This window comes from Setaria viridis, chromosome 7 (assembly GCF_005286985.2).
Source record: "Setaria viridis chromosome 7, Setaria_viridis_v4.0, whole genome shotgun sequence".
Lineage (NCBI taxonomy): Eukaryota > Viridiplantae > Streptophyta > Magnoliopsida > Poales > Poaceae > Setaria > Setaria viridis.
In genome coordinates, this window is record NC_048269.2 from 25,653,067 (window position 1) to 25,678,620 (window position 25,554).

General features: G+C 41.5%; 3 protein-coding genes across 4 annotated transcripts; 1 reads left to right on the plus strand and 2 right to left on the minus strand.

Moving 5' to 3' along the window:
* Positions 1 to 75: 75 nt before the first annotated feature.
* LOC117863129 (disease resistance protein RPP13-like) lies at positions 76 to 3,385 on the minus strand. Its single transcript, XM_072295011.1, has one exon. The coding sequence runs from the start codon at positions 3,258 to 3,260 to the stop codon at positions 2,637 to 2,639; it is 624 nt and encodes a 207-aa protein (XP_072151112.1). The 5' UTR covers positions 3,261 to 3,385; the 3' UTR covers positions 76 to 2,636.
* LOC140223491 (disease resistance protein RPM1-like) lies at positions 534 to 2,495 on the minus strand. Its single transcript, XM_072295330.1, has 4 exons — positions 1,751 to 2,495; positions 1,086 to 1,312; positions 824 to 917; positions 534 to 685 (listed from the first exon to the last, which is right to left on the minus strand). Exons 1-4 carry the CDS (start codon positions 2,493 to 2,495, stop codon positions 534 to 536), a joined length of 1,218 nt encoding a protein of 405 aa, XP_072151431.1.
* Positions 3,386 to 11,024: 7,639 nt separating the features above from the next.
* Positions 11,025 to 25,434, plus strand: LOC117865099 (uncharacterized protein At3g06530). 2 transcript variants are annotated; one of them, XM_034749181.2, is made up of 39 exons: positions 11,025 to 11,297; positions 11,696 to 11,909; positions 11,993 to 12,088; positions 12,182 to 12,299; positions 12,388 to 12,561; positions 12,714 to 12,884; positions 13,009 to 13,064; positions 13,168 to 13,257; positions 13,342 to 13,490; positions 13,666 to 13,748; positions 13,861 to 13,989; positions 14,195 to 14,269; positions 14,381 to 14,549; positions 14,985 to 15,124; positions 15,202 to 15,309; positions 15,601 to 15,781; positions 16,043 to 16,140; positions 16,218 to 16,367; positions 16,461 to 16,614; positions 18,020 to 18,177; positions 18,295 to 18,376; positions 18,452 to 18,629; positions 18,719 to 18,794; positions 18,958 to 19,125; positions 19,231 to 19,302; positions 19,376 to 19,480; positions 20,087 to 20,176; positions 20,478 to 20,683; positions 20,757 to 20,958; positions 21,052 to 21,231; positions 21,553 to 21,648; positions 21,738 to 21,805; positions 21,881 to 22,214; positions 22,326 to 22,535; positions 22,655 to 23,338; positions 23,439 to 23,842; positions 24,048 to 24,291; positions 24,569 to 24,739; positions 24,893 to 25,434. In XM_034749181.2, the coding sequence occupies exons 1-39, from the start codon at positions 11,141 to 11,143 to the stop codon at positions 25,121 to 25,123; spliced, it is 6,471 nt and encodes a 2,156-aa protein (XP_034605072.1). In that variant the 5' UTR covers positions 11,025 to 11,140; the 3' UTR covers positions 25,124 to 25,434. The 2 variants fall into 2 exon arrangements, with proteins under 2 accessions (XP_034605072.1, XP_034605073.1); XM_034749182.2 differs by having other exon boundaries at positions 18,455 to 18,629.
* The last annotated feature ends 120 nt before the right edge of the window (positions 25,435 to 25,554 follow it).

A 25,554-nucleotide genomic window follows, 5' to 3' on the forward strand; every position in this document is an offset into this window, starting at 1 on the left:
CTAGCTATCAGATTTGCTATTATGTTCATAGTTCAGCCCAATAATCTCTCGGCATATAGTTATGTTGCGTGGAAGTGAGTCAGTGGCCCATGGACAATGGGCCATTGCTTCGAAAGCAATATAAATCGATCGACGGGCATTTACAGTGAGTATGCAAAGACAAATCTAGTTACTCAATAGAGTAGCTCCCAATTCATTCTGTGTGTATGTGTGCACTCGATCACCTGCAGGGTCACTCAGGATTACTTTCAATATGTCTGTCAGGTTCAGAACACACTAGCTAACAACTGAAGATATCTGGTGTAGGCTGACGATAATATGTCTGACCATCTAGGTCAGTTGGTTGACCATAAGATGATATGATGTACACCATGAGCTATCATATTATATACCTGCATGGAATAGATTTACATTGTTGACCCATGATCATCACCAAATTCAGATCTAGGACATTTCAAACGCCACTGGATCCATCTTTGAATGTGCTATCCTTGTAAAGTGCATAAGTTGGTGTTAAATTTTTTCTCCAACCTTCACCCATTACGGATGACCTTGACAATTGTAGCGTGCCGAGCATCTTGATGTTTCCCCTCTGATGATTCTTGCCTCTCCTGTACCTTTTCTGTAAGCTCAATTGGCATATCAGAAAGCTCCAGGTTCTTGAGATGCATAAGGTTCTCAATGCCTTGGGGTATTTTAATTAGCTCAAAACAACGGCAAAGCATCAACTCCTCTAGATCTAGAAGGCTCCCCTTTTGAAACTCTAGGTGAGCAAGGTAAGCTAAGTCCTCTAATCTTAGTTTTCTAAGTACAGGGAAATCACCTGCTGCAAATGTCAAGCTCTTCTCTTCATATGCATCCACAAGGCTAAGATCAATCAACCTAGGAAGCGACGACAGCAATCCAATTGAGTCTCCCTTGAGTTCAGAAGAATGCAACTGCAACTGCATCAGGCTACTAAGGTGGCCAAACCATGAAGGTAGCTTACCCCCCATTAACCTCCCTGTCAGGGTGAACTTTTGTAGATTCAGCGGTGGTTGTGAAAAAGGTTCGAGGTCCAGTTGTACATCAGCATCCCGACTTACAATTCCCAGGCATAGAAGGTGGCTCATTTTGGAGATGGATGATGGCAAATGAATAATATTTCCCTCGTGGACACCAAATAATTCTAAGCTCCTCATCTGTTTCAAGCTTCTTAAGGATTCAACCGTCTTCTCATCAGCCTCAATGTATTTCAGAGTCTGCAGGCAGGTCAGATTTTCCATTCCAATTGGAAGCACAACTGCTTTACCAGGATACAGAAACCTAAAATCTGCAGCAACACGCCTAAACAATATCAGGTGACGCAGACCTTTGAGTTTTGTTATGCTACCTGGCAACCTCTGGACCATGGACCACTTGGCATCTAAAGTTTGCAACTTATGTAACCGTCCCAACTCATGAGGAAGCTCTTTGATTAGAGTGGAACGGATGCCAAGATAGCGCAGATTGAGGAGATTTGTCACTGAACTAGGCAGCTTAGTTATTGGAATGAACCATACGCTTAGAACAGTTAATAATCTGAAGCGAGACAGCAGTGAAGCATCCAAATCTGTTTTAAATCCATGGAGGGATCGAAGCGATAACATCTTTGGAGCCGGGAGGTCACTCCTTGCGCATCGATCAATTATAAGATGACGGAAATTACTGTTCGACTCAAATGTTGGTGTGCATTTCGAGAATACAAAGTGTCCCTCCTTTGCCGACCTACTCAGAATCAACTCTCTGATCAAATCATGGATTTGGAACCGCTTGGCACGTCCAAACTCATTTTTCATCACGACCTGCAGCAGGCTTCGCTGCACTAGCTCGTTCAGGTAATCATCAGCGACATCCTCCATTGTAGCATGATTTTTTTCTTCAACAAAGCCTTCAGCAATCCACATCCTAATCAGAATCTTCCTTTTGACAAAGAAATCCTCAGGGTATATACTGCAATAAAGGAAACACCTCTTCAGGTGGTATGGCAGATCATCAATACTCAAATTCAGTATGCTTGACACTTGCCCCATTCCATGATCGGTGCTTTCAACCCACACAAGACTGTCATGTATGTTCTTCCAAGCAAATTCACTTTTCTCCTTCAGTGCAAGAAGATTGCCAACCGATACAATAGCCAATGGCAGACCACCACATTTGTCTAGTATCTTCAAAGCCCAGTGCTCTAAATGCCGCGGGCACTCTCCATCAGCATCCTCCCTGAAAGTTGTATTACAAAATAAGCACCATGCTTCCTTCTCAGGGAGTGGCTTCAACAGGATAATCCTTGATTTTGCCAGATTAGCCACGTCTTGACTGCGCGTCGTGATGATTATCCGACTCCTGGTTCCATTGTCAATAAATGCACTGCGGATGTCAAACCATGCTTCGGCATCCCAGACATCATCCAGCAACACCAAGTACCTCTTCTTGGACAGAATCCCTTGCAAAGCCTCGACCAACGATCGGTAGTTCATCTCTTCCACATCCTTTGGCGCGCCTATGCGAACGTCACGTTGAATTTCTTTTAAGACTCTCCTCAAAAGGTCTTCAGTCGTGAAGTTCTTGGAGACGGACACCCATGCGGCGCAATCGAAGAAGCTTGCAGCGACTTCCTTTTAGACATTAGTCACTAGAGTGGTCTTGCCAACACCGCCCATCCCCCAGACCGCGACCAGCGTCGGCCGGGGCTCCAGGTCTTCGGTTAGCCATTCCATCAGTAAGCTTCTGTGCGCCGCAAAGCCAACGATCTCCTCTTCTCCCAGAAAGTGAGCCGTATCTGCTACCTTCCGGGTGAGGAGGGTCGCGCTGCCGCCAACTGCAGACGATCTCGCCGTGGAGGAAACTGCTGGCAAGATGCCGTATTCCTCCTTGGCGACCGACAGCTTGCGAAGCCTCTCCCGCGCTCTCCGCAGTCGCCTCGACAGCGCGAACCAGGCGCCCAAATTGGCACAGCCACGGACGAAACCCAAACCGGATAGGTAGGAGTACTCGTCCGCGACGTCCTCGAGCTCGAACGCAGCGTCGCGGACCTGGTTGATCCAGGCGGCGGCGAGCGCGTCGGTGCCGCGGCGGGAGTCGGCGAAGCGGAGGAAGGCGCGGAGGAGCTCGAGCTCGCGCGCCGCGACGTCGACCCCCGAGCGGATGGCGAAGAGAGAGGAGAGCTCTAGGGCCGCCGGGGAGGACAAGGACGCGGCGACCTTCGCTGAGACGGATACGGCGATCATCTCCGCCACCGCCATGGAGTCTAGGAGAAGAAGTCTAGCGGGCAGAAAATATCTCTGCAAGTCCCCTCTTCTTTTGGTGAAAGCCAAGTGCCCCAATGGTCAATGCAACTGACTGAAGCGAGCTGTCTGACAGAGACACTCAGCCGACCAAACTTTGACCTGTGCTCTTTTTATTTCTCAAAAAAGAACGAAACAAAAAGGGTATCTCCTTTTTTGATGCCCGTGCGTACTACGGGCAACACAAATCATAGACGGATATTATTCTAATCTTAGCGGCAAACAACTAACATAAATGCAATACATCCAACTTTATTAAACAAGCATACGGAACCTCTTATATTCATTCGTATTACTGGTGCAACACAAATCAAGCATCATGGAAAGTCATCCATTAAGTTATATAAAAAGGACAGTCAGTAGATGGATAGGAGAAAAGCTACTGTCCAGAAATGGTTTTAGAACAAACCCCGCTAAACCTAATATCTATCGCCTATTATCCTACCACCAGTAGGGATCTTGAAGCTAAACAGCAAGAAACCTGCATAATCAGTGATTAAAATAATCACATTCAAACACAAAAGCTAGATAGCTATGCTATCCTATCCTCAGTTACCTCCGATGGCACAAACGCCATGAACCTTGGCATAGGAGTGGGATTATAGGGGGCTAAATCCAGCAGCCCGTTTTTCTCCATCATATTCCTGCATTCACCATGAGTGATACAACCATGTTGTGCATTAACCTGCCATGTCAAAGAATGCATTATAACAGATTGATCTGAATTTTTTTTCATTACAAGAAAGGGACTGGTTATCTGCACATCTCAAGAAAGAACAGACACACATCAATCCATTTTTCCAGGATGCATATGTACCAGAGGAACACGAACATAATAAAGTAACAGATAAATAAGTACAGAACCTCAAGAGTAAACTGCAATTCAGGAATCATGGCACATATCAGATTATTAAGACATGTTAGAGTCCAACCTCAAGTTTAGCCTAAATCATGTAAATCTTCTAGAAAGAGAATGTCCCTACTACACTTGTAGAGTATAGTTTAACAAGCAAAATGGAAGAAAAGAAAAGCATCCCCATTGCATTTTTGATATAATGGCCTCACAAATGTTCCCTCTTTGTGACTTCCATTCGCAGTTAGAGAGAAAATAATTTCAGTAAGCAACTTAAAATAATCTGAGCATTTTTTCATGAGGGGGATAGCACACTGTAAAACGAACACCGTCTCTTGGCTGATGCACAAGCCTGAAACGTGATTCTAGATGTGTTTTTGCAGGTGTAAAATTCTCAAAATACATTAAGTTATGATCACAGCTGGAGATCAAGATAAGGCTATTTTAGCTAGAGTCATCACCATCCATACATCTCGAGTTGGCTTATTCTTATTAAAACATATGTACACATATTTTTGCTCTTACATGCCAACTGCAATATTGTTCATATATCAAGATTGGCAGAAACACGGTAGTCGGCGTAGGATGGATAGCAGAATGGAAGCAGCTAATGAGCAACAGATATTGTATTTCAATTAGCCAGCTATAGTTTTAGAGTTCTGGATATTGTCCAACAAAACTGAGAATTGCAGCATCCTAAGGTGCTAATGATTGATCAGAAACTCGCAACCTAGAGATAATGACTTGTGCTTCCAATTCATCAGGCTGCTAATGATTGGTCAGAAACCCGCAACCCAAAAATCATGATTTTAAAAGGGCTCTCAAAGTAGTTTATGTTAGCAATATTTAAAAACATCACGAAAGTAGAGGATTGATGACCATATTTGGGATGCAGATCACATCAAATTTGCACGAACAAGTACTGTTGTTACTTAGCAATATGCAAAACAATCAGAAGAGTAGATGACTGACCGTCTATGGGGTGCAGATCATAGATGACACCATTTTCCTAGGAATAGATATCAAATTTCCTCCTACACAAGGTAATTATTGCAGAACAATCCTTAATTCAGGAAAAGGCCTGCACATTATTAGATGATACAAACGGGGAACCAAACATCATTTCTGTACCCACCAGCATTTACCATTCTCATTATCACGAATTGCAGTGTCCTTGATGCTGACCAAACAACCTTACACGGAAAGTTCAGTTAGACCCCAGGATGATCTCTTTCAGCTCAAGCACTGTCCATGTCATGCATCAATCAGTTCTTTAGCACTTTTGTTAGCACTTCAATCCAGGAAACGATTTCTTAGCGCAGTGAGTATTCAAAACATTAGAAATGTTGGATTTGATACTTGTATGATAGCAGGCAAGAAGAGGACTATGATAGGAGGAATGCATAGATCGGTCGCCAGGTATGGCTGGGGAACACAAATGTATATTCTCTGCAGGTACACCAAATATAAGAAATGAAATTGTGCAGTTTGATATACGATGGTGATTTAAGAGGGAAAAACAACAATGGCAATGAAAAAATTGTGCTTCTTTTTCTATGATCTCTGAAATTATGTTCTAGCTATACAAATACCTATGGAAGTACATGCAGCATCTGACAATCCAGACAAATCCAGATAAGGACATATGATTAATTCATAAGTTAGTCTCATGCAAATCCTAATTAACAAATATATTACGCAACAATCAATATGATCTTATCAACATGCTATTTTGAGCTACATTAAAAAAATAAAACTGGTTGAAAACAAAGCATAGAAACGAAAGAGATTGGATGCAGAGAAAGCCGGCACCTTTGCACACTTGCTAGAATCATTTTGCTCCACCACCAGCTGCATCATGAGAACGTTGATGCTGTGACCACTGACCAGCACCAAGCACACCATCACCGATCAACACAGTGACGAGCAGCAGCAGCCAAGTACCAAATATGTCGACGTAGATAGGAAGCTAGCATCTTTGAAAATAAACAATGGAGACCAATAATACCCGTCGGTGTACCTTGGCATCAGATAGTTCATGCAAAACTGCAGTCTATTAGATATTTCATCGAGCTCCTTCTATGCACAATGGGTCAAATGGCCGAAGATCCAAATCTGCACCATCCATCGGCAGTTAGGGGACAAGAACTGATGTGGCAAGCATGAAACACCATAAAGAATTGCAATAATGATCTCACCATCAGTAGAGATACGGTAATTCAGCTGTGTAGATCAATGTGGTCACTGGTCAGTCAAGATTCAAGAACACATCACTTTTTAGTGGCTTGTGGTTCGTCTCCAGCATCAAGCTACCTGAACAACATGTCATCGTGAATGACAAAATTAAACAGGAACAAAGTATAATGGCTAAATTCATCATGAAATCCATCCGTAAATCATAAAATGAGCATCATTCTATTCTCGGATCTAATTGTACTACCACATAGCTAATGTTTCAGAAAATGCTTGTATAGTTGACATGATGACATATATCTGGCTATTGCACAAGAGGAAACAACATCACCTACACCTGACCTGCACGGTGATGGTGCTCTCATAGTCGTCTTGATCTGCAGTCCCAAGAAGAATCAGGTCAGGGAGATAAGATCAGACACGTGTGGAGGCGAACAGCAGCCAAACTCAGACTAAAGGTGCTGCAGGACAACTGAGTGATGCTGTGGCAAACTCACCAGGCGATGCAATTCTTCAGGCTGGAGGATGACGCAGTGATGCAGCGGCCGATTAACAGTAGGCCCTTTCCTGGCATCACCGGCGGCGGCTGCACATCAGGGATAGCGAGGGCAGCCGATTAGGTGAGGGCTCCTTTTCTACAGGCTCTTCTCGTGCTTGGCCTTGTGGAGCTCCATGGCCTAGTCGACCAGCATCTCGGCGGTGAGGCCGAAGCACTGCTCCTTCCAGTAGGTGCTCTGGTAGATCTTGGAGCGCACAATCTGCTCCACCAGGAGGATGTCGGGGACGCCACCGTGAGGAGGTGCGGCGGGCACAGCGCCGCCACCGCGGACGTCGAGTGGTGGTGCGCCGGCGTGAAGTGCGCCCACTTGGAGACGTGCAGCCGTCCCCAGTCCTCCCGCGCTGCGACCACGACGCGGCGGCGGCGTGGACAGCTGATGTGTCATCGAGGAGGGAGTGGAGGAGGGCGGCTTTTGCGCGATGAGGAGGGAGCGGACAGGTTTTGGAGCAGACGCGGAGGGCGGAGATGGCGGCGTTCCGTTTTTACCGTTGAAAGACAAAGGGAGGGAGGGGATCGGCGTGGAGGCGCGCGATCTGCAGGGAGGCAGAGGAGCGACAGTCGGATGGAAGACGGACGGTGCGCACACCCTGGAGCGCGGGACGACGGAGCGGAGGGTCCCCGGACGTACGAAGTTTTTTCGCCTCTTGGTTTTTTTAAGTAGAGAGAAGAGATAGAGAGTAGAGATTCAAACTGAGAAAGTTGGATTTTTCAAAAGAAAGAAAATGAGGCAAATTTCTATTCCGGACAACCTTTTTTTCACTTAAAAAAAAGTTCTACTACTTTCAAGATAAATAAAAAGCGCTTACTGCAATCTTAGAACTCTCGAAACCTTTCGAACTAACCATGTTTTCGGTAACATGGCAAGATGATTTGAGATACTAGTGCAGCACCTATTTCTATATTTTAATTGTTGTTTTTACTTTTTTTTTCATAAATCTTGGATGGCTAACTTGATGATGAGGAATTCAAATCTATTGAAAATAACGTCCATTCAAGTGCATGACAGCGAAACCAATATGAGTTGTGGAAGTCGAAAATCGAGATGCTTTAAATGATTTGAAATTCGGACTTATTAGCGCCTGGGTGTCCGATGAAACCATCCGCCATTTCAATAAGGAAAAAGCATATGCGACATGAGGAAATAATACATGCAAATAAAGAAATGCACTAGAATGTTTCTTTACTAACTTGCCTCGTTGCAATCGGATTCTAGGATAAAATTCCCACACAACATCCATCCATTATCTTGGTTTAGCAAGAGAAGAGAGCTACAATGGTCAAAACGTGATATTTGGACATTTAAAATTTATGACCGCAACATCCAAAATTTAGATCTAGAAAATATATTCATCTCCGTGTGACCATATGGGTGTGACAAACCAAACACAAAAAGGCCGCAAACCATTTGAGTAAAGTTGCATTAAAACAAAGTGTAAAGATGCCATCTCAAATAGATTATTTCAACTACAACACATAAAAAGCAAAGAGTAAAGTTTCTACTTTTCTACCAAATCCATGACGGAGCTTGCTTCCCCAGTGGACAATCACCTCTTCGTTTCCGGTATAAAAAAAAACCCTCTTCAATTGTGTGCCGTCACAGTAGATTGACGTTCATTGGCCGAAGAAAATCCACAACCTTCCTTTGCTCTAGCTTAGGAGTTGTCGTGGGGCATGTCGAGTGGGTCTCCTATGATATGAAGGTCAGGGTGGGTCGCTGCTGTTCCAATCGGCAATCGCGTTGCTCAGTCATATGTCCCTCCGGACATTGGATCATTCCTAGATGGTACCTGTTTGCTTAGGATGGAAGTCCTCCATCTTTGGTGGCGGCGCAAACCTAGTGAGGTCTTGTTCAGTTGCCAAAGTTTGAAGGTGCCAAATTACTGTTACAGTACTGTAGCACACTGTAGCGTTTCGTTTGTATTTGTGAATTATTGTCCAATTGACTAATTAGGCTCAAAAGATTCGTCTCGCAAAGTACAACAAAACTGTGCAATTAGTTTTTAATTTCGTCTACATTTAGTACTCCATGCATGTACCGCAAGTTTGATGTGATTGGGAATCTTCTTTTTGCATAGTGTCAAAGTTGGGAGTTGGGGGTGAACTAAATAGGGGCTGATGGAGATGGCAGATTAACGGTCAAATCTAGTGGTGGCAATACGTCAATTTATGATGGCTCCCACGACATGCAGGCTTGGGATGGCTTGCCGCTTGCGGAATGTGACCATTTTGCGAGGCCCAGAGCAGAGAAGGAAAAAAAAGTTGTGGATGAGGGGTGTTTGGGAGCACTCCACTTCACGAAAAATTGCTCCACTCCACCAACTCCAAAAATTTCGCAGCCAAACATGTCTAGCTCCAGCAACTCCGGCTCTAGGAAAAAAGGTGGAGCAGGGGGTAGATCCACATTTTTTTGAGTACCTCAAGAGATGCTCCAAAAATCCCCTTTACAGACCTCCTCGTGGAGTTGGTGGGTATTTACCCACCACTGCCACTCGTTACACAACGTAACGGTTCGCGTAATAAAAAAGGCTCCCATCACGCCGGCCGGCCATGCCTGCCGCGCCGCTCCCGCCCGTCGCGCCCTGCGCTGCCCGGCGCCGCCGCCCGCCGCCGCTCCTCACCCGCCGCACCCCGCGCCGCCCGCCGCCGCGCGTCGCCCGCCCCTGCCCGCCGCGCGCCGCCCGCCGTGCCCCACGTCCTGCGCCGCCCGCCGCCCGCCCCCCGCCCTCACCCGCCGCGGCCCGCGCCGCCCGCCCGCCCCTGCCCGCCGCGCCGCCGCGGCCTGCCGCGCGCCGCCCGCCTGCCTGCCGGTCCTGCGCGGCCTGCCTGCTCGAATGAAGAAAATCGATCCCAACCAGCAAAGGAGAAGAAGGGGAGAAGTAAAGGACAGTGATAAGTGGGACCCATTCGCATGGGTATAATGGACTTTACACAGCAAGATCTTCTATTTCCGGAACTGGATCTATGCATTTTGCCAAACATGTGGACAGCTCTGGTATTTTTTTTGGAGTCGGTGGAGTGGAGCTGCAATGTGGTGGAGTTGGTGGAGTGAAACTCAAAAATTTGGAGTGGAGTGCTCCCAAACATAAATCAAAGAGTGTCCGAAATTACAAGACTATGGACTAGCAGGTTTATGCTGAAGGTCGAAAATGAACCAAACTAGAGTTTTTTTTCCTTTTCCTCCACCAGCCTCATTTCTGAATTTTTTATTTTTTATTTTAGTATTTTGTAAAAATATATGTCCTAATAAAAAAATTACAAATCTATAACGGCTATAGCTAAATGAAATGGTGGAATCCCAGCATATTTTCAAAAAATTATAACTAATTCATATAAACTTGAATGGAGATAAACTTTATATAAAAATTGTAGATCTCAACAAGATCTAAAACTTTTTAGTTCAAACATTTTTCATTTTAATCCATCTTAATTCTCAAATAATTAATAAAAGTTTCAGATCTAAAATTCAGTTTTAGATCTGAAAATTGTGTTGATTATTTGAGGATCAAGATGACTCCAAATGAAAAACACTTTGAACTACAAAGTTGTAAATCTTGTCGAGAGCTACAATTTTCATATAAAACGTATCTCTATCCAAGTTCATATGAATTAGTTATGATTTTTTGAAAGTGTGCTGCCCAATTTCAATCTAAAATTTGAATTTTAGATTTGAAACTGGTGTGGATTATTTGAGCACCAGGATGACACTAAATTAAAAAAGTTTGAACTATAAAGTTATCAAGATCTACAATTTTTATATAAAGTTATCGAGATCTACAATTTTCATATAAAGTTTATTTCCATCCAAGTTCATATAGTTATAATTTTTTGAAAATGTACTACTCAGAGGATATTCCGCCAGTTCAACCAGCGGTAAGGTTTGGCTATAACCGTTTCAAACGACGGTATAGCTATAGATTCCTAATTTTTTTATTAGGATATATATTTTTGCAAAATACTAAAATAAAAAATATAAAAAATTCCTCATTTCTAGTTTGTAGGCCCAGTGAAATAGCGGGCCGGGCAACTGGGCCATGTGAGCTCCACCTGGCCCATTACTTTCTAACAGACTTAACACCACCACAAAATCCGACCACTTCCATTATTTCTGTCCCGACCCCTCGCGCCGCCGCTTCTCTTCGCCTACCGCCGCGCAGGGTTTAGGGTTCAGCGGCGGCGGCACCAGCTCCCACCACCCGAAGCCAACGCCAACGCTAACGAGACAAGTTGCCGGCGATGGCGTCGATCGCGTCGCAGCTGCAGGCCATCAAGTCGGCGCTTGGCGCTGCGCCCGAGCCGGCGCGACGGCCCATCACCCGGCCGTCGGTGCTCTTCGATGCGAAGGAGGCCGCCGACATCGACCTCCGCGCCATCCTGCCCATCGCCCTCTCTGGTGCCTACCACTAATCACCGACCCGATCGATTCTAGGATGATGTTGCTTTGTTTACTTTGCCTTTTTTTAGACCATCCAACATTTGAACAGCAGTGAGGAGTTTTGTTTCGCTAACCCGAGCGTGCTAAAAATCATGTTTGTCTCATTCGGCTCTTATTCGAGCTCCCCTATTACTTCAATCAATTTCCTTGGTGGGCTATTTGCTGGTTGATCCCAGTACACCTAATTACATGCTTCTGCAGTCGTTCCTGTGATTTTCTAAACTTCACTAATATCTCAAATCAAACTAAGTTCTGTACCGCTAATATCTCGAATCAAACAAGCTAGTTTGCCATATGAAGTACTTCAATCAAAAGCTTCCCTTCCGTTACAGTATTTGATTCAAATTGCTTTGTAGGGTTGGAGCACCTTGCCAGTGTGGACGAGAGGTTTGCTAGGTACAGCAACACTCTGTTCAGGGAGACTAGCCTAGAGGTGAACCGCGAACAGCTAACACCCAAGGAGAATGACAAACTCAACAAGTCCATCTCCACCTACCTTCGCCTTCTAGCTGGCTATTTGCATCTTCCATCTGCCCTGAAGACACTTGAATACCTTATCCGCCGATACCTGTATGAACTAAGCTCAGCTGCTTTTATGATGATCCTGTGAGGTCTAAGCTTATTCTCCTTTTGATGGTGGAACGTTCATGTAGGGTGCATGTATACAATTTGGATGAGTTGCTGCTGAGCGCACTGCCGTACCATGATACACATGCATTTGTTCGGATTGTGCAGTTGCTCAACTTAGGGTGAGTGTGCTGGTTGTGGATTGACATTGACACTTATTTGCCCCCTTTTGTCTGCATTGCTAACTTATTACCTGCTTGATGATGTGTTTTCAGGAATAGTAAGTGGGCATTTCTTGATGGCGTGAAGTCCTCAGGTGCACCGCCACCCAGGAGTGTTCTAGTGCAGCAGTGCATCAGGGATAAGGCTGTGCTGGAGACCCTCTGTAACTACGTAAGTCCAAAAGTTATTTCACCTTTTTCATGGTAGGCTTCTGCCATGCTTTTGGAGCTTTCTAATCGATGGTTCTCTTTACTTCCAGGCCACACCAACAAAGGAATTCAGTCACTCAAGGACAGTCGTCTGCTTTTGCACTGCTGTGATTGTGGAGTGCTTGGGTGCTGTCCAGAAGCTTGACACAGATATAGTGCAGAGGGTATTGGGATTTGTGTTTGACTCTCTTAATCCGGAAATAACGGGAGATCAGGATTATAAGGTCAGCTTGAATTTGCAACTTTATGTGGCACCTTTTTCAAGATTGACTTCTTAATGTTCTTTTATTTTCTTTCTTTCCTGTTATTTTTGCAATTCTTGACTGACTATTGACATCTTGCTTGCTGTGCTGTCGTGATGGATCTTTATGACCAGGCTGGTGCTCTGATGATTGTTGGAGTACTTGCAACGCGGGCAACTCTAGCACCAAAACTTGTGCAAAATTTGATTTTCTTTGTTGCAAGGACTGCACAACATGATGCATTTGAGTCAGTTGACTTACCATGGCTTCGTGTCACGGTGATGGCTATTATAAGTCTTGTTCAGGTATGGACTTTTAACTTATTTCCCGTACATATCCTTAAGAAAGGCTGCCGTACTATGTAAATATTGATCCCAATACAGGTGATGCCAGGATAGAAGTATTGGTAACTGTCTGTTAATTTTGCAGTCACAATCGGTCCATGACTTCCCTAAGAAGGCACTTGTGATTTTGAAGGACATCAGGTTTACCTTTTGTTTTAGTCATAGCATCGCAGTATATATTTCTTCTTTTCTGTTTCTCTCTTCTGCCGTCAAGCATTGTATTCTTGTGGTAAACTTTTTTCAGGGATTTTTCTGGTGTACTTTCTGTATTATCCAGTGAGTACAATATCGAGAGATTCATTAGGCTTTACGTTGAATCATTGGTTGACTACAGGTAAATTGGTTATGAAATGTGATTATTTGTGCATAGCTTCCCTTCCTGGTGTTTATGAATGTTTGACCCTTAACACGTTAACAGCACTTCTGATGATTCCTGTCACACACACCTCATGGAGACTATTGAGACTCTACCAATGGAGAAATCTGTTGAAAGAATTGTGAGCAAGGTTCTTGGCAGCTGTAGCAAGGTATCTCGGGCCACTGGAAACCGAGATATGGATCGTGCAGGTAACTGTAACACCCTTTTCAAATCTGTTTTAAACTAATCGAATAATTTTTTGTTCTTTGTGCATTCATTTATTTGAAAAATATGATTGTGTTCTCTACAATCAGTAGTTTCATATATATTGTATCATCTATGACATGACCATTTCACCTTAACTGATATTTTATTATTCTTCAGGCATTTGGGCTAAGAAAATCTTGAGTGCGATCGAAATAAAATATCCATTGGAGCTACATGATGCTATTCGTAAATTTCTTGAGGTACAAGATGATAGACATGAAGCTTATCAGTTCTTATTGCTGCACTTGGCTCTTGTTCTCTCTATTCTTGTTAACCTTCCATTTTTGGAATTCTGATATTTTTATTTATCAGAAATCTGAAATTAACTCAACGGGAGGGGATTCTATATCTGAAATGTTCGGCTTAGTGTTTGATGACAGCAAGAAAATGCCAACTGAAATATCTGATTCAAACATTTGGTTCAGTCTGGACCATCCAAAGGTACATGTTGATGGAGCTTCATGTGAATTTACTTCTAAATTTTGGTGAATTTATCACTGCCTCTAAACTCTAGAAGAATTACTGGCCCTTGTTCATATTATATTTTGTTGTTGAGTACTTTGCTACAATAGCCCTTTTCCCCGGATTAGTTTGTGTTGTTATCGTTTCTAGCCTCTAATGGAGTACAATTTCATCCATGATGCAGGCTATGGTTCGCCAGTCTGCTCTCTCAAAAATTGCTACATCTGGCATCTTCACCAACAGTACTCTAAATCCACAGGTAATCATCTATATTGTTGTGTGGAGATGTGTTTATTATTTATATGTTTGTTGTTCGTTTAAAGATTTCCTCAAGTGATGATCTTGTATTGTTATTTCTGAGTTTCTGCAGAAACTTGTCAATATACAAGATGCAATATTACGCAGTTTGTATGATGATAATCTAAGTGTTGTCCAAGCTGCCTTGTCCATAGAAGGACTAGCTGCTGTTGCCAGTCCTGAAAGCCTACTAAAAGCATATGATGATGTGCTCACCAAGTGCATCAAAATCATTAACAAAGGTGCGTAATGTTTCTAATATTTACTTCTTTGCTAGTGGTCCAATAGGGTGATTTTATTTTGTTACTTCTGTGAAAGATGGGAGTGCAGAATCATTTATATGGTTTAGCTTCTTACAGTGTGCATCATCTACTTACAAGACATCATAGCTAGTGCGTGCAATTTGAGCATGTAGCCATAAAGTTGATACTAACTAACCTATTCATGTAAGATGTTAAAAAAATAGAGATAGAGATTGACACAAAATGCAACAAGTAACGTCTTGTAGTCTGGACAGCCAAACCAGACAAACACGGTTCTACACCACTTTATATCCATTTTACCTAAGAGTTGTTGGTCTGTCTTCCTATATTTATCCTTTTGTGATCCTGATACGACGATACACCCCATGGAAAATGTTCATCCCAACTAAAGGAATTTGTTTTATGTTCCTGCAGGTGGTTCAAAAGCGTCAAAGGCGTCTGATGTCGCTGTTTCTTGCTTGGAAAAGATGGTTATGGAATATCAATTTCATCACATGGAACATGCCAAGGACATAGCTGCAGTAGTTTTTCGTCTTCTTATTGTTCACCCAAAGGTTATTTTTTTGACTTATTTCAAGATCTCCCTTTTTTTCTTGCATTTATTCTTACTCTCAATGTTGAAATGTAACAGACTCTTAGAGTGAACTTAAAGGCCTTGGAGCTAGCTAAGAAAATACAATGGGAATTCTACACAAGTAGTTCTCTTGTATATGATGAGGTCACTGTTCAGAAAATGAAGGTGAGGTTTCTTAATTGCCAGACAGCTCATCTTGTCTCTGATGCGTTGACCTTTAGTGTAATCATATTGGATGGAGGTGATTCATTTCTTTTTCACAATTAGCACATTGTTGCACATATTTTGTTAGGTATGCCAACATACACATCTTGAACCCCTTACACATGTAGGTCTCGATATGTTAGGAGTTAGGACATAGTGTTTATGGTCGAAATGTCTCTTGAAATATCAATGTAGATGATATGATTATGTTCTGTTTACTTTTATTTAATTCTTGTATTCATTATGTTGCAGGAGAACATGAGTGCAGACTCCATCGCTTCCATTAACATGAAGAATATCGTAGCTTTTGCTGAAACTTTCCTGGCTAACCCAAATAAGCACGTGGAGTGGTTGGCTAACTCTGGAAGAGGAACTAGATTTTCTAGAACTGTGTTTCTACTCGTGGTATTGCAAGCACTAGTTCCCTCAGAAGGTATGGTCATATTTGCTGTTATGCTTTGATATACCATTGTGGCAGCAGTTATGATAGTTGCAACAACAAATCTGTGCTATACTACTATCTTCTGTTACTGAGAATTGTTTGCTGACTATTATTATTGAAACATCCAGAAAAATGCTTATTTACTCTTTAAAGTTCTTATATTGTGATTTGTTTCTCCTGGTGACTTAATAGCATCTGGTATATGATAAGTCCCCCCACATAGGATGACTGTCTTTTCTTGTTTCTTTTCAGCTTTGGACAAGCAAGTGAGTCTCTGTGAAGCTTGTTTGCCATTCCTGAAGGATGAATGGCATCACGTACAGCCTGAAGATAATGGTGTTGGTGATGAGGTGTTTACAATTTACCATTGAACATTAAATGATTTGCCGATATTCTTTGGTCTTGAACTCTCACTTTTACTTTACAGATAAGCATTGACAAGCTGGAGAAGTGCAGTATAGAATTGGTAAAGCATATTTTCAACAGTGACACAGAGGCATTGAATGCTAGAATCATTGTCTGTATATTTTGGGGTCTTCTAAAGGTGCAGTCCTCCTATATTAAGCAGAACTCGATGGTATGTAACTGTTAAGCAATAGCAACATCACCTATTGTTCTCGCTTCACTTATGAGAATGTCATGCTCTATGCTGTATTTATGTTATTTGCAGATTGGCAGTGGTGGAAATGCAATGCTCGATGATTTGTTTCTCTTCTTTGTTACGTCACCTGGCAAAAATATCTTTCAGAAGCACTTACAGTATCTCATCATTAATTGCACTGGAGCACCTTTTCAATTTATTTCGAAGTACTTTCTGGATGAAGGTTTGCTACGTTTGGTCACTGCTTAAGCTAAGATTATTCTGTTACTAACCTGTGCCTGATGAAGAGCAACTGTCATTGTTTCTTGGTGTAGCGCTTTTATCTAACCTTGGAATTATTCTTTGGCTTTGTTTTTTACAGGCCTAACTTTTTATTTTGTTTCACAATCAGCCTATTTCTGTATATCCTTAATGTTCTGTCAGGTTGAGATTTCCTTCTTTGGAAAATTAGGCCCTGGTTGGATTCACCCAGCTAAAGTTTAGCTGCTTTAGCTGGGGCCAACCAGCTAAAACTAAACTTCAGCTGGCTGGTAGGTAAGACACTAGCTAAACTTTAGCTAGGGATCCAAACAGGTTCTCAGATAAAGTTTAGTTGGTGGGATCCAAACAGGTCCTTAGTTAGGCCAATGGATTGGACCTCCCTAACTGCAATTAGTGCATGAGTTCCTTTGGAAAAAAGAGTAGTGCATGATAAGTTGTTGAGAAAAATACCAAAAATCTGCAATTGTTGTACTGTATGGATCTTGTCCCTATCCATTAAATATGCAACGAAGAAAAGGAAAAGCAGTCGTGATGTTGGATCCTAGTGGACTCAGTCTCGGCTGTCTTAACCAGCTGAGAAATATACCATATTCCTAGCTTAATATATCTCTGTCTTAGCTTATCTAACACTTCCAATACAGCCCTATGTCATTGTTACCTAGTAGTAGCTATCTTGTTTAGTAATCAATCAATTGTTATAATATTCAAAAGGGCAGGCCAACCAATCTGGCATTTATAAGAACCTCAAGTTGCGCGGGTGTGGCCTATAACCAGAGGGCGCTCTGCCCCTACATTGCCGCCGCCATTTCCTCCATGTGGTCTTCTTTTGCTTTAAGTAATAATGAAGGATGCTGAATTGAACTTCTGTTACATGTAGGATGACCATGTTTTTTTTCTTTTATGCGGCGTACCATGTTCCTTTTGCAACGGGAAGATGGACGCCTGGGGCACCGAAATCACTCTATTTTTCTTATAGAATGCCTGCGCTATCATTATGAAATCTTTATTTATATAAAAAACACATTGCCCAACATGTTCCACAGTTCCACTGTTTGACTCTGAATTTAGTGCACCACACCTGTAGCTGTGCTGTGGCCTGTGGTGCTCATCCAAGAGACCAAGATCCATAGGAGCCCACATTGCACCTTGATCCCCATTGTTTTCTCTATAGTTGAGATTCACTGTGGCAAGCATTACACCATGCTGCCATGCCGAGTTTTTCATTATTGTAACCAAGTTCATTGAGGACCATGAGTAGCTAAGTCATTGTTTGATTGCTCTTCTATCATTTTGTTCAACTCATTTATCCATATACCTTCATCTTCATCCTTTTGCAAATTATTGATGAAAATTCTGGTTTGATGTAGATTTGTCAGATAGAGTTCAAGTGGAGAGTCTCCGTTTGCTTGCTTCTATTTGTTCTAAGTGTGCTTCGTCTGAAAGTAGTATCTTGGATGAAAGCATATGCATGAAGCTTCTACTCGGCTTTCCTTCTGTTATTCTCCCACTTGCTCATGAGAACAGGGTATGAATATATCTCTGTTTATACCTTATGGTTAGCAATCTGTGAACGGCGCTTCATTTCTGCTGGCTTCGGCTTGTCTATTTAATATAATACATGTTTATTTTTCTTACATTGTAGGATATAAGGTCATCTGCTGTTAAGTGTATTGAGGGGTTATCTTTGGTGTGGCAGCGCTTGAGCACTTCTCTACCAAGAAATGGTCTGTTAGAACTCGTTTCACATTTATTTTCAACTTGGGCAAATTTGTTTATTATCTGATGATCTTACATATCAGCAGGTAACACCATCAAATTGCCTCAATGCATGTCATCTCCAACATTTGGTATTTTCCTTGAGTCATTGGTTAACCAAAAAACCATGATATCCTCGGATGCAAAATTTCTTCCTGCATATATCTCATCAATGCTAAGCCCACGCAAAGACGTGACAGTTCCCGAGAACCTTCATGAAAGGTTGTCTTCCTTTCTTTCTTCTACAAATACATTTTTCTTGTATACTTATTTTTAGTGAGGTCTAAATCTAACTTTTGTTTCTGTATCAGATTTGACCAGCCAACAAAAGATGCTCTCCTTCATTTCATCTTGCACTCCGCTTTAAAGCTCACTCCTTATGGAAAGGTCAGTTGACCTGCGCAATCTCGAGTCGAATCAGCTTATCCCATTGACACCTGCACATTACCAGCACTCACTTCACCCAAGTCACTATCACAGAAAATTAAGGCAGATGCATATGCATAGACTACCTGTTTTGGATGCTTGTTGATTTTGAAACATGTTGCAGTTCATGCTTTTGTCAGTCCTGAAAGGAGTAGGAGGCATCTTACTTCAGGCAGAGGATGTGAAGTCTTTGTTCTTTGATCTTCTGGACTGTCGTGATCAATATCAGAATCAGCATGATTCTAAGAACTTATCCACCCATGAAATGCAAATCTTATGCTTGCTTTTGGAGGTACATGTCACATCATGTTTTGCCTATATATCCATTCTTGCTCTTATAGAGTTAAATATAATAGCCATTTGCTGCCCATATGGTTAACTCACTAGTATTTTGTAGGTTTTGTTGTCGGTAGCAGATCATGCAAATATTGGTTTTAACATGTCCGAACCTCTGTTGAGAGCATTAAAGGTGATCAAAACCTTCTATTATCTACACATTTGAAAATTATCTTGTGGATTCAACTGACTGTATAAAACTTCAGGTTGATGCTCTGGCTCCTGATGATCCTGTTGTTGTAATGCCATGTCTTACTGCCCTGCGGACTCTTCAACCAGTGTTCTTTGATAATTTGAAGGCTGACACTAAGGTTACAAGTTACATTATATTATCCCATGTTGCATTGAATTCTTTATTAAAGAACTTGTTCGGTGCTATTTCAATTATTTGCACATCTTAATTGGAGAATCTAGGGAATACATAATGTCCCAGTCTAAACCTTTTGGGGATTTCTTTTATCTTCTGCTGAATTATTATGCAAAGAGTGATTTTCCATTGCATAGTTTACTTAACTCTTGTAAGCTAAGCATTGTGTACAAGCACACCGGCAAAAGCCTCATGTACTATATGTTTTAGGTGTTGCTAAAGATGATATTGCTAGCAGGTGCCACCAATTCTACCATGAGCCTATGAAATATGAATGCATAAGCTAATAGATAATTGATCCCTTTTTTTTTTCTGAATATGTAGCTCCTTATTTATGCACTCTACAGCATTGCTGTATAACTTGCTGGGTCTCACCTCCTTGTCATCATGTTTGATTCCAATTTCTTACGTCTGTTTGTTCTTAAATTATGTTACTTTGACATCTGTTGAGATTATCATTTCTGCCACCTATGGGTTTCTTTCTTCAGAAATTAGTAGATTGCGCAACATCATGAGTACTATTGCTTATTTAGGTGATGTGCTTTTGCAGGAAAAAGTTTTTGGGCGCCTTATTTCTTTGTTTCGAACTGAGAACATCGAAATTCGAAATGCCACACGGGATGCTCTACTGCGAATTAATGTTTGTATCGATATCCCTCTCTTTCTTTCTTTCTTTCTTTTTGCTTAAGTCTTTGTTTTATGTCTTGATATTGATCTCCTACGCTGAAATCATTAGCAAGCTATTTGGTTTACATCCTTCCTATTATTTTTCTTTGTTTTTCTTTCATTGATATTTGGCATTCATGCAAAGTTGTCCTCTGCAAGTTGTTTTGAGTGCCTTAGCTACAGTATCATTAATTTACTAGGCATTGCCACTACCCTACTGTTGATGTTTACTGTACATATCCCACACTGCAATGCTTACCTTCTGCTCGTGGCAGGTTCATGCTTCCATTGTGGTGAAATTTATTGAATTAATTGTTGCGCTTGGTGGTGCAAGAGGACAGTCAAAAAGAACAAAGAGAAAGGATGGTCTGAGTCGTGATGCATCTAGCAGTTTTGAAGAGTTATTTGGAGAAAGACCTATAGCTTCTATTCTTGTCTCTCTTCTAGATATTTTGTTTCTTAAGAAAGATGTGAACCAAAGGTCTGGTACTACAGAACTAATTTGTTTCTAAGTACCCTATGCTGCATATGTCTTACGTTTCATCATCATGCAGGCCATGTCTATTACAGCCGCTTTTCCAAATTCTATCAAAGCTCCGTTCCGACCTATGGGTTTCAGGGATTGTTTGTCAGCATACCAACCAACATGATACCTCATCTGAAACCCCTGATTTATCCAGCTCCGTGAAAGAATCTCAGCACTTGATACTGCTGGTCCTCAAAGATATTACGGATACACTGCATTCGAGCCACGAAGTACTTTGCTATGCTGATTTTCAACTGCTTACTCCTGTTATATTTTGAAAGCTGCTTTCTTTGTTTGTATTCATGGATTACATATGTCTGCAGGGTGCAATGTTCAGCAGCTCAGATGTTGATCTTCTTATTGAGTACATACGGTCCGTCAAGGATGTAGGAACTCGGAATCATGGGTTTTCCTTGATAGCTTCTTTGGGAAAGGCTTGCCCACAAGTGGTGTCAGAGAGTATTGTTGATTTATTTGTTGCTATTGGGGATGCTATAAAACAGGTTTGCATAATATCCTTGGGGACAGCTAACCTTTATGCATTTTGTTGTTGATAGACCTTCACTACAGCTTGGAGTTCCTCTTGAGTTATTTCTTAATTTTTCTTTTACTATAAGGGACTTTGTTCTAAAGTGTGGCCAACCAATTCACACTCATAATTGTTGCCTGTGTTTGTTTTATTTTAAAAATAGATCTAGTTTTTTAAGTGTCTTTCTCAAGCTAGTTCTATTTTTTATCACTTTGTGAAATTAATGCTACCCAGGTTATTTTAGTTTTTTCCTGTAACATTTTTCTTTTGCTTTTTTCTTCTTCTTAATTTGCAGGATGATAGCCATTCTCAACGTGTTTTAGAGGATTTACTATCTGTCTTAGTTCCATGTTGGTTATCAAGGACCTCAAGTATAGAAAAGCTTCTTCAGGTTCAATAGTTTTCCTTGAAGCTCCTTTCTTCTTTACATTTTCTTGACCATAGGTCAGTCAGTTAATAGACTGTGTACTGATGTTGCAGATATTTATTAAAGCTTTAGCAGATATTCCTGAACATAGGCGGTTGACGCTCATGGTTTACATCTTGAGGTATTTTCTATCTTAAATTCTTTAACATCCTCATATTTAATGGTAAGCCATCTAAATTCATTATACTGTCTTCAGGACCTTAGGAAAGGAAAGTAATTTAAGTACTGTGATCATGCATCTGCTGCACTCGTTGGTTGAGCGGATTTCACACCCTCTTTCTGAGCATCATGGAAGCTTGAGTGCTTTGTCACAGGAGTGGGAATATGGATTGGCTGCCAATGTTACTGACCAATATTCCTATAAATTATGGTTTCCATGTTTGAGTAAGCTACTAAAAGAAATCAGGGTGCATGAGAAGCAAGGTGTACATCTTATGCTACATTTGGCAATGAGGCTTGTTCTGTCTAAGTTGCAAGACACAGAGTTGATTTTTGAGCTTGAAGCTGACGATGCTGCTAATTTTATCCAGGTTGCTCATTTGTCCAAACTGTTTATCTTTTGATGTGTTTATCTATGCTGTGTTTCATTCTAGGAGCCTAGTTAATATAGATTTGTTGTCATATTCATTTCACTGTTATAGGGTTCTCTTGGAGCACTTATGGAGGAAGTTGTCCTGTGTACTGTGTATACCAAAGATAAAAAGAGAGATATTTCTGGTGATATTATAAAAGAACTCAGAGATTCTGCAAACACAATACTCAAGACGATTACAGGATGGATGAGTGCTTCGACATATTTCAGAGGAATTACTCAGTTGCTGGATCATTCAGACAGTCTTGTGAAAAGAAAGGTACATTTTGGGTAGATGATTTTTTTTCTTCTGGTTGTGCAGTACTTTTTAACTAATTGAGCTCTTTGGAAACTAAAACCATTGATTCCATATGATAATCGATCTGTACTTCTCTACAGGCACTTGGGATATTGTCCGAAACTGCAAGAGGAAACAGCTTGGTTCAGAACAAGCAAAGCAAAGCACGAAAACTGAAGCATAGCTCTGTTATTACTGCGATCAAAGTGGACAAGATATCTGGTCCATATTTCAGCAACTTGTGCTTAAAGATTCTTGAATTGATTGACAGAGTGGTTGGTTCGGATACTTCAGTGAAAATTGCTGCTATTTCTTCGCTTGAAACGCTAGCAAAAGAATACCCCTCTGATGATCCAGTTTACAGCAAGTGCCTCTCAACAATCATTAATCACATTGGCTCTGCTGATGCAGCTATGTCTTCCGGGTTAATTCATACTGCTGGCTCTCTGATAGATGTGCTTGGATCAAAAGCTTTACCACAACTCCCATTAGTCGTGAAAAATATAATGCTAATAGCACATCAGGTTTCATGTTGCCCAAGTGGAAGTTATGCCCATGGTTCTACTAAAGCAACCACCAGGCTTTCGAACCAAGATACAGCTATGCTGCTATCTTCACTGACAACGATTGAGGTGGTTGTGGAAAAGCTGGGTGAATTTGTTAATCCATATTTGAAGGAAATACTTGATCTGGTGGTATTGCATCCTGAATGTAGTTCTCATATGGATACCAGATTAGATGCAAAAGCAGCTGATGTTCGGAAGCTACTGACTGAGAAAGTTCCAGTATGTTTCATCTAAATTATTCAATTTATTTATGGGTCCTATGATGAACAATGATTGCTTCTATTTTTCCTAAGATTTAATCAAGTTGTTGTCAGTGCAGGTCCGGCTTATTCTTCCTCCTTTACTGGATCTGTACTCTGTTGCTCCTAATTGTGGGGAAGCTAGCCTTTCATTGGCATTCCAAATGCTTGCTAGTCTTGTTAGTACAATGGACAGGCTGGCTGTAGGAACTTACCATGTGAAAATATATGAACATTGTTTAGCCGCTCTTGATATCCGTCGCCAACATCCTGACTCTTTGAAGAATATCAATATTGTGGAGCAAAGTATTATTCATGCCATAATCACTCTCACAATGAAGCTTACAGAGGGCACTTTTAGGCCACTATTTCTTCGCACTTTGGAATGGGCCGAGTCTGAAGTTGATCAATCGTCATCGAAGAAAAGTTTGGACCGTGCAATTTCTTTTTACAAATTGATCAACAAACTTGCTGAACAACACAGGTATCTCCATTTCTGTATCTGGAAGTTATTCTCAGAGCATACTCACTAGAGATGACAGCCGCTTCAAGCTTCATTCTACCTTTTTTTTTTACTTGTCAATATCCAGCTATTGATCTATTGTAGTCAACCAAAGCATGCTATTTTCAACTACATGCTGCCTTATGTTTCTTTACCAATTGATTAATTATTTAATTTGTGTGTGAAGGTCCTTGTTTACACCTTACTTCAAGTACCTACTTGAGGGATCTGTACAATATCTGTTAGAAGATGCTTTGGCCGGTTGCAAGCAAAAGAAGAAAAAGAAGGCCAAACTTGATGTTCAAGTTGAACAGAAGGATAATTTATGGGGACTAAAACTGTGGAATCTTAGAGCTCTGATTTTGAAGTCCTTACACAAGTGTTTCCTTTATGATAATGAGCAGAAGGTCCTAGATTCCTCTAATTTCCAGGTTAGTTGGTTCATACTTCATAGTACAAGCAAGTGCTTCCTTACCACTGTTCACAGGACACCTGGTAAAAGTGCAGGACAACTGACCTTTCATGTTCTGTAGTAATTTTTTACAAATTGGATTAGAATAGGGCAATGTCACTGTTCCTGAATGAAGCTTACTTGGCCAATATGCAAATATTGTTCAATTGAACCATATGTTCTGCCTTTGTTTCTTCCATGCAACTTTATGTGAATGCCGTTATATGTTATAGTTTTTATATGTTTGATGTTTGCAGGTTCTCTTAAAGCCGATTGTTTCCCAGTTTGTTGTGGAACCACCAGAATCTATTGAATCAGCTGTGGATGCTCCATCGGTTGAAGAAGTAGATGAAGCTATTGTTTTGTGCTTGGGGCAAATGGCAGTCACGGCACGCTCGGATGTTCTTTGGAAGCCTCTTAACCATGAGGTGAGAACCTAACAACACACCCAGTATTTCATAAACTAGAGATGCACTAAACATGATATAAAAAAAAAGTTCATCCAAAACCCTGATGCCTGGTTCAGTCCTTTATCATTGTACGCCCTCCCTGTGTCTTACAGATTTGTCATAAAACTGCAGGTGCTGATGCAGACAAGGAGCGATAAAGTTCGCCCCAAATTGCTGGGCCTGAAGGTTGTCAGGTACATGGTCCAACACCTGAAGGAGGAATACGTCGGTCTTCTCCCAGAAACCATCCCGTTCCTAGGCGAATTACTCGAGGATGTGGAGCTTCCTGTCAAGACACTGTCGCAGGAGATCTTGAAAGAGATGGAAACCCTCAGTGGCGAAAGCCTCCGGCAGTACCTGTGAGGCTGACTGTCTGCTGTCAGCCACAATCTACTCCCTCGGGCTGAACTGTAGAGCATCAGCCATGCTCATTACCTGTATATCACATCGATCATATGCATCTAATATGCTCAGTCACAATCTACTCCCTTGCGCTGAACTGTAGAACATCAACCATGTTCATTACCTGTAGATGGCATCGGTCATATGCATCAAATCTTTTGTAAGTTGCACTAATAAAAATTTAAAAAATACAGTTTCAAATCTGTACTAGTACTAGTTTGGACCTGAATCATGTTTTGACCTGATCTATTGAGTTCTTTTATTGGGAATTACGTTCCGACTTGCTTACTTGTCCTATGATAAATCACGTGTGGCAAGTGATGGACATCTTTAAACTGTTGTAATTTGTAAATGTGCTGTCAAGATTGGTTGGGTGTGCATGGGTGACTTTT

Coding starts and splice junctions, on each gene's coding strand:
- LOC140223491 (XM_072295330.1), bottom strand. CDS start 2,495: ATGAACTACCGATCGTTGGTCGAGGCTTTGCAAGGGATTCTGTCCAAG. Junction 1,313..1,750: donor GATCAGAGAGTTGATTCTGA/GTAGGTCGGCAA, acceptor GTGTTGCTGCAG/ATTTTAGGTTTCTGTATCCT. Junction 686..823: donor GAGCTTGACATTTGCAGCAG/GTGATTTCCCTG, acceptor AAATACCCCAAG/GCATTGAGAACCTTATGCAT.
- LOC117863129 (XM_072295011.1), bottom strand. CDS start 3,260: ATGGCGGTGGCGGAGATGATCGCCGTATCCGTCTCAGCGAAGGTCGCC.
- LOC117865099 (XM_034749181.2), top strand. CDS start 11,141: ATGGCGTCGATCGCGTCGCAGCTGCAGGCCATCAAGTCGGCGCTTGGC. Junction 18,795..18,957: donor AGCTCACTCCTTATGGAAAG/GTCAGTTGACCT, acceptor AACATGTTGCAG/TTCATGCTTTTGTCAGTCCT. Junction 21,232..21,552: donor TTGGGGATGCTATAAAACAG/GTTTGCATAATA, acceptor CTTAATTTGCAG/GATGATAGCCATTCTCAACG.